Source organism: Helianthus annuus, chromosome 4 (assembly GCF_002127325.2).
Source record: "Helianthus annuus cultivar XRQ/B chromosome 4, HanXRQr2.0-SUNRISE, whole genome shotgun sequence".
NCBI lineage: Eukaryota > Viridiplantae > Streptophyta > Magnoliopsida > Asterales > Asteraceae > Helianthus > Helianthus annuus.
In genome coordinates this window covers 163,384,931-163,393,237 of record NC_035436.2, presented here as the reverse complement: position 1 = coordinate 163,393,237, position 8,307 = coordinate 163,384,931, and the positions used below count along the sequence as shown (strand labels likewise).

General features: G+C 35.6%; 1 protein-coding gene and 1 non-coding gene across 6 annotated transcripts; one reads left to right on the top strand and one right to left on the bottom strand.

Annotated features, from left to right (window-relative positions):
- Positions 1–318: 318 nt before the first annotated feature.
- On the top strand, positions 319–2,565 carry LOC110937198 (BES1/BZR1 homolog protein 4). Of its 5 annotated transcripts, none has more exons than XM_022179590.2 (3): positions 322–734; positions 1,372–2,084; positions 2,394–2,565. In XM_022179590.2, exons 1-3 carry the CDS (start codon positions 519–521, stop codon positions 2,395–2,397), a joined length of 933 nt encoding a protein of 310 aa, XP_022035282.1. In that variant the 5' UTR covers positions 322–518; the 3' UTR covers positions 2,398–2,565. The 5 variants fall into 5 exon arrangements, 3 of the variants coding, with proteins under 3 accessions (XP_022035279.1, XP_022035282.1, XP_022035281.1); XR_002590640.2 differs by having other exon boundaries at positions 325–734; positions 1,372–2,148; XR_002590639.2 differs by having other exon boundaries at positions 325–734; positions 1,372–2,164.
- Positions 2,566–2,998: 433 nt separating this feature from the next.
- Positions 2,999–3,072, bottom strand: TRNAI-AAU. Its single transcript has one exon. It is a non-coding gene; the product is annotated as a tRNA-Ile (tRNA).
- Positions 3,073–8,307: the final 5,235 nt, after the last annotated feature.

The window sequence follows — 8,307 nt, the reverse complement described above, 5'->3', positions numbered from 1 at the left end:
AAGAGCGGACCTCGTATGATATATCTCCATTTTTGGCTTGCGTATATCGCTTAGGCTTGATTCTCGTTTCTTGAGAAAGGAAACATCACTAGAAAACTCCTTCAAAAAAAAGTTTATATAATAAACCGTTCAAAAAAAATTATATAATAATAAAGTTTGTACAATTTATTTTGAGATTTGGTATCTATCACGGGTTTCCTAGAAAACTCCTTCCCCTTCACATGCATCCACCCCACGCTTCTAAACAACTACACACGTGCGCCACCCGTAGATTCAGTTTCAAACCCTCAGTGGCATTCCCGTAATTCATTACATCTCCAAGGTCAATTAACTTCAATCTAAAATCCATTAACCCCACTCCTCTCTCTCTCTCTCTCTGCCAATCACAACACAAACTTGAACTTCTGTTATTAATTCTTCCGTCCGCCGGAAAACTTCTCCGATTCCGATCAACAACCATATCTCTTGCAGAACCTTCCTTCCTTCTGTTGAAAAGGATTTTCGTGTTGTTTTAATATATGACGTCAGGAACAAGGTTACCAAGCTGGAAGGAGAGAGAGAACAACAAGCGCAGAGAGCGTCGCCGGCGTGCAATCGCCGCTAAGATATTCACCGGTCTTCGAGTTTACGGTAACTATAAGCTTCCGAAACACTGCGACAACAACGAGGTCTTAAAAGCCCTTTGTAACGAAGCTGGTTGGATCGTTGAAGAAGACGGCACCACTTATCGCAAGGTAATTTCAATTTATCTTCTAATAATTTGTAGTTTAATTGAGGAATTGTAGTGTTTTGTTTAGATCTCATTTTTGGCATATCAGTTTTAAAGTTTTCAGTCAATTTGATTATCTAATTATCGATCTAGTACTTGATGTGTATATAGCAGATTAAAGTGATGATGAAATTTGACTAGTTTTAGGTCCCAAGGTTGTTTCTAGATCCGTAGATTTGTTGTTAAAGCGAATAGCGTAGCGTATAGGTCATAAATAGCGAGATTTCAGTTATTTATTTTTCCTTTTTTTATAAATATAAATAGCGATTAAATATAGTTATAAAACAGCTGGATTTTATGTTTTTGTTAAATATAGTGTAAAATTGTGATATAATATACATATAATTTTTTTTCTAGTGTATCGCTATTTATAAAATAACGCAGCCCGCTATTTATCATTATTCGCTATGTAACATGTAGGTCAGCTATCGTTATTTGTCGCCATTCGCCATTAACAACTATGATACGAATACAAATCATATGAATTTTCTTAAAAAATCACTATATTAGATGTGATTAAACCTTACTTTGAACTAAACAGTTTTGGATTATGAGTACCTTTAGCTAATAAATAACAACTTCTTGTGTTTGAACTTGTGTAGGGTTGTAAACCTGTTACACATGTGGAGGCTATGGGCGGATCGGTATCAACGAGTCCCTGCACATCATATCAACCAAGTCCAAATGCTTCATACAGTTTAAGCCCTAGCCCATCATCATCTCTCTATGCTTCTAACAGTAACCCTGATCCCAATTCTCTTATACCATGGCTGAAAAACCTTACATCCGTTCCTTCTAGTTCTCCTGCGTCGAATTTCCAGCGTCATCTTTACAGTTCAATAAGCGCTCCAGTCACCCCTCCGTTGAGTTCACCTACGTGCCAGACACCTAGAATGAACGACACGGACCCAGTGTGGGCCCAACAGCACTACCCTTTCTTACCTTCTTCAACTCCGCAAAGTCCTGGCCGCCAAACACCCACCGATTCAGGGTGGCCGTCTGGAGTCCAAACGCCCCAAGAAGGGCCTTCGTCGCCCACTTTTAGTCTTGTTGCGTCTAACCCGTTTGGGTTCAAGGAGGCACTATCGGGTACGGGTTCACGGATGTGGACCCCAGGGCAAAGTGGGACTTGCTCACCGGCTATCACTGCTGGGTTTGACCAAACGGCTGATGTTCCTATGTCGGATGCTATTTCGTCAGAGTTTGCTTTTGGTAGTAACGTGAAAGGCCTAGTGAAAGCGTGGGAAGGCGAGAGGATACATGAAGAATGCGTTTCTGATGATCTTGAGCTCACTCTTGGGAACTCTAGCACTAGGTGACTAGTATATCTCGTCTGTTAGAGGTGGCAAAATGGACAGGTCGGGGTGCTGGTAACACAGGAACGTATAGATTCATGTACCTAAACACTTTTTGTCTAAATATGTTGTAAATAAATTGCATGTAAAATACTAAAATATGATTATAAAAATTGTATTGAAATGATATAGGGGTTTTATGTATTTAAAAACATTTTTCCCCAATGGACATGATTTTTTTCTTATTTAGATAAAACAAGACACACGAGTTTGACTGATGTCTTAGCATCTGTGAAATTAAATTGATGTTTTGTTTTGTTTAATTGCAGATGAAGAAGGACGGTGCGACATATGATACTTGAGCTGATTTTCTTTCTTAAAAACTTTTTTATTTTTCTTTTCCAAAGGAAGAAATTCATAGGTGATAACTCATGTATGGTGGCTTCTGTATTTTCAATTGTATTTTTCTAATTTATTTATAACTTTTATTCCCAGAAAGTATATCATTGACACACCAATACATAACTTTATTTCTTATATTCAGCATCTGAAATAAGTCATCTGAAAAAGCCTCGAATCCTCGAGCCAATAAGTCATTTTAAAAAAAAGGATCAAAACCTGACTTTTGGAAATGACTAATTGCCTTATTCGTTTTTTTCTAAAGGCTAATAAGTCATTTTCAAACTCAATCCCAAACACCCCCTTAGTATATTTTCTTGTCCTTTGTTTCCTTTAATGGAGAAACCAAAACAACGAGGTAGCTTGAATAACACAGAAATGAACCAAGTAACGTTATCGTGAATCTTAAACAAAAGACATCGTAAAAGAAACAGTTTGAATCAGATCTTAAGATTTTGTAGACTAGTTATTTATTGTTCCGCTATAAGTCTCCAAAATAATCCTATTTGATTGTAAAAAGTAAACAAAATAAAATTGGCCCATGCAGGTCTCGAACCTGCGACCTTCGCGTTATTAGCACGACGCTCTAACCAACTGAGCTAATAGGCCTTTTTGTTTATTTTAGAATCTAGTTGTTATTTTTGCATCCAATTAGTCTTAAGTACATTTTGTTCAACATTAATGACCGACTTTAGATTAAGAAAGTCAAAGTCACAGGTCTAAACCCGCGGTCGGTCGGTTCTGGTAAACTTAATTCATGTGAGTTTAGAAGGTGGTGAAGTGGAAGAATATTAAACAAGTCAAACCATAAATACATAGACCAACAAACTGATAAAAATTTAACTTAGAATGTGTTCTTACCTATGCATATGAATATTTAACTTTTAGGCTATCTGATTTGGTTTAATTAAAAACGTAAATTAAAAAAAAAAAACGTCTTTTATGTTTAAACTAAATTATAAAGTATGTCTTTTATCTTTAAAAATTATAAAAAAATACTCTATGTTTACAAACTCTTGCACGTTATATCATCTAGCCTTAACTCAGTTGATTTTCGCGATTAAATTGATCAAGTGGACCCCGTATAAGGTTATTTTGGTCATTTTACTCTAAATACTAAAATAAATAAAACAAAATAGAAACCACCCACCCACCCACATACTATATGTTTACATGCCCTTGCACGTTGTGTCCTTTGACCCTAACTCAGTTAATTTTTGTAATTTTTAGAGGTAAAAATATACTTTGCAATTTAGTGTAAACATAAAGGACGGTATTTTTTTTTTTTTGGGTAAATTACTCTAATTAAAAAGTACTTAATGCTCTGTCACACAGACAATGAGTTCTAACCAACCTACACTTTAACTATCACGTTGAGGTTAAACTAAAATTTAAAAAAAAAGTGATTGGTTGAAGTGAATGACCCCGTACCCTTCCCCCTCTTAACGCTCGTGAAGGGCTTAACGAATGCAGCACTGCCACCCGGGTTTAACACCCCCGGAGCAGTGTTTAATGCCCTTCAATTCCTAGCCAATGTGGGAAGGGGCGCCAATTCATAACGAGTAGCCTTAAAACCGAGTTTAGGTTTACAGGTCCGGATAATAAAGCCAGTCATATAAGAGTTCAAAAGAGTCTGACTATTACCATTTTTCAAACTTAGTTGATCCTTAAATGTGTTTGTTTTATGTTTTTGTGTTTATGATTAAAAGAAGTGTAAATAAAACAAAAATGCATTTGATGGAGGCATGGAGCTAAAAAGATTCAAACCTAGTTTTTAGTTCTTGTAAAATATAAATTGGATTTGACATTTAATCTCTTACAAAAGAGACACAAGTTGACTATTTGATTTCATTTATATGATGTTTGGATCGACTTGATATAAAACAGACAAATTTTTGCATTATATTTTAGGTTTTCTTCTTATCATCTTATAAAAATAATAATAATATTTTGATTTTCTTACAACCTCTATATACAATATAAAAATCATAAGCTAAATCCAAAAAGATAATATAAATGCTACATAACAATGACAGTAACAGGTTCTCACGATTTTTAAAAAATATAATATATAACTTTTTTTGACACTTATGATTTTTTTTTTTTTTTTTTTTTTTTTTTTTTGCTTGCTATGGTCTAAATCTTATTATATTTTCAAACTGCATAAATTAGTAGAAAATAGTATTTGAAAGTTCTGTCTGATTACAAAAAAAAGTAGTCAGTTTCTAGTATTTTTCAAACCTATATTAATTATTTTATTACAATGTAATATTTATATGTTACAGGATTAGCAACTAATTCTTAAAAGAAATAATGGATTTTAATAATCCTAACTATTAGCTGTTGGCTAGCAACGGTTCGAACTTAAAAAATAACTAGTGGTGGTCCCACCTTTTCACACATTGTAAACCAATGGACCTTTACTAAACCGAAAAAGATAAGGGGACAAAAAGAAATTAAGTTTTTGTTAGTAAATATCCATTTGTTTACAATATGTGAAAATATAGGACCACCACTAGTTATTTTTAGACGAAAGGCTAATAGTTAGGATTATTAAAATCCATTATTCCTTTTCAAAATGACTATTGTTTTGTCGGGATTCAAGGATATAATAATGTACCTTTTAGACAACGTACATTAATTGTAGTTTATTTGCATTTAGTTCTTAAGGGTATAAGGAGTGGTTAAACACTTTAAAGTGGCAAACCAAAAAACCGACCAATGAGAGCGCGCCATGTCAATTAGGCAAAAGTGTTTAAACTTTGGTGAAAAATGTTGGCAATGGTTTAAACATTTGGTGGAGTGGTAAACTTTTTAAATAAAAAAAAGGAAAAAAGATGTGATTGGTTGAGATTGAAATGGACCCCACCCCACACCCCCCCTCTCTCTTTCCTTTCTCCTTTGCCGCAGCGGTGAAGCATCACCGAAATGGTGAAACTTTGATTGCCAATGTTTATTGGCATTGGTTTGCCACATCAAACAAAATCGGGGAAGTGGGTTTGCCGACCCCCACTCCCCCCCACTCCGTATCCCCTAAGGAATAGAAACTTATATTACTTGTAAATTTTTTTTTGATAAAATTTATCAACAAATACCACATTTTTGATGATGTATTTTGGTTAGTATTAAAACAAAAATTTTGAATTAACTAAAATCTCTATTTTGTTTTTCTTTAGTGACATCATTGTGTTTAAACATTTTTTTTAAATGTGCATATTACATCCTATCTACTTACACTTTTAGTGAGGGTATACGGGGCGCATTCGGGGAGGCCCTCGGTGAACGATTTCCCCGATCGGGAACACCGCCGCCGTCCCCGCGGTATCCCGAATCGGGGCTGGAAATGGGTGGGGGTTTACCGCTTGGAAATGCACGATGTTCGAGATTTGACCGTTTACAAACGGTCGAAATTTAAAAAAAAAAAAAAATCAATTTTTTTTTTAAAACAATATATATACTAACCGACGATTATGTTAGAAGCCGTAGCGTCTCAAGATTTGTGGATTTGGCATGCTTTTTGTGGGCCAGCGGGTTCACAAAACGATATCAACGTGCTGCAACAATCTCCGTTATTTCTTGCTCAACGAAATGGAACGGCGCCAAATTGTCCATTTCAAGTGAACAACCATTTATACAAACGCGGGTATTATCTTACTGATGGGATCTACCCTACCTGGTCCGTGTTTGTGAAGTCTTTTCCATATCCACACGACCCGAACGAAAAAAAATTCAAGAGGCAACACGAGGCCGCAAGAAAAGATGTGGAACGGGCGTTTGGTGTGTTAAAGTCGAAGTGGGGAATACTAAATCGTCCAATGCGTTCGAAAACGGTGAAAAAAATAAGGTCCATCGTGTATACGTGCCTTATTTTACACAACATGATTATAAAAGACGACGGAAGGGCGATAGCACCGGTTCATATTCAAGATCCTCCAGTCGAACCCGTCTTCGATGAGACAGCCTATACGGAGCTCATTGACGAAGACACGCATTGGAGGCTAAAACACGATCTCGTTGAGCATCTCGGAAGTTTAGATTTGCCTCACCTTGAAGTTGATTCGGACGAGGAGTAGTTTGTTTTTATATTTTTTAGGTTGAATGTATTTTTTTTTTCTACTTCGAATGTTTTTTTTTAATTTAATTAAATGTCTTTTATTTAATTTTTATTTTTTACTAATCTTTTTTTAATTTATAAAACATGCATTCTTTTAGAAAAAAAAAAAAAAAAAAAGAAAACAACTCACCTAATAGGTGAGTGCCGCCATCAAAACAAGGTATTAGGGGAGTGTATTAGGGGAGTTGACGTGGCTTGATCTGATTGGCCATGTGTAAGATGGGGGACTCACCTATTAGGTGAGCACCCCTTACACCCTGATGGATTTAGAATTTTTCTTAGATTAAGTCGTATCAGAACGAGTTAAAACGTACGGCTTGAAATGGATTGGGTCAAAAATACATTAATTCGTAGCAAGCAATAATCACAAAATATGGAGATTAACTATAGAAAACAAAATATGGAGATTAATTCGTTGTAACTGAAACAACCCGTTTTCACTCATGGTCATTGTACGTCGTTTTATCAAGAGTAAAACCAGAGATAGAGTCATTTCTTTCAATTCAGTGTAATTTAATATTTACGTTAGTAATTGACAGAGACGGACTTAGAAGCTTACTAGGGGTAGCACCGGCTACCCCTCAACCTCGTCTCCGTAGTGTAAAAATACCCCTTAACTCTATTTTCGTAATGTAAAAATATCTCTCAACTCTGTTTCTGTTATATAAAGGATACCCCTGATCCTAAAAAAATACGATACCCTTAACTTTTTGGGCTAGTTCCGCCACTGGTAATTGAGTATTTTTTTCATTAAAAAAAATTATATCAACAACGTTAAATAATATATTTTATTATGAGGTTACATGTTCAACACATGAAAACTTAAATTAGTTATTGGTTTAATTGCTAACGAAGGCATAGGGCTGTAAACGAACCGAACGTTCAGCGAACAGTTCGTGAACCGTTCGGCGGGAAGTTCGTTTATGTTCGTTCGTTTAATAAACGAACGAACATGAACAAAAAATTTTTGTTCGATTAGTTAAATGAACGAACATGAACAGAGGTCTCGTTCTTTCGATTGTGTTCGTGAACATTCGGTAAGGTGTTCGTGAACATTCGTTGATTTGCGTTCGTTTATGTCCGTATATGTTTGTGTTTTAATTGAAGATCTTTGTACTTTCTTATATTTTATTTGTACTTTTTATATTATTAAACTTTTATTTATTTGATTTCCCTAACAGTTAAACTAGGAAACCCACTTTCACCTTGTTTATGCATCATTTCCCATTCATTTCTCATTATTTACATCCACGAATACACTTGACCTCCGTCCCACAATAAGGGATTTAAGTTCGAGTGCTACTCTCTGGGCCATCTATCTTTATCCTTCGTCGCGTTCGCCAAAGTTATTTGTGTTCGTTTGTGTTCATGAACCGTTCGCGAACATGCTCATTTCCTTAATGAACGAACACGAACATAAAATCTCGTTTGGTAAGTGTTCATGAACCGTTCGTGAACACATTTATTTCCTTAACGAACGAACACAAACAAGGTCTTGTTCGTGTTCGTTCGGTTCGTTTACAGCCCTACAAAGGCGGCCTTTTAAGCGTTTTTAAAAGTTACGGTGGGCACAGTGTTTTTATCTTAACTAAAATAACACTAAAACTTTACATTTACGGGCTACACTACAACTTTGATTTTTTTTGAACGGCAAATTTTGATCACTGACGGACCACTGGAGTATCATCGTGCCACCAGCGGAATCACCCGATCATATCCATCTCCACTAG

Excerpts from the sequence above, each read along its gene's own strand:
- LOC110937198 (XM_022179590.2), top strand. The coding sequence starts at position 519 with ATGACGTCAGGAACAAGGTTACCAAGCTGGAAGGAGAGAGAGAACAAC. Across the intron at positions 735-1,371 it reads ACGGCACCACTTATCGCAAG|GGTTGTAAACCTGTTACACA; the intron begins GTAATTTCAATT and ends GAACTTGTGTAG.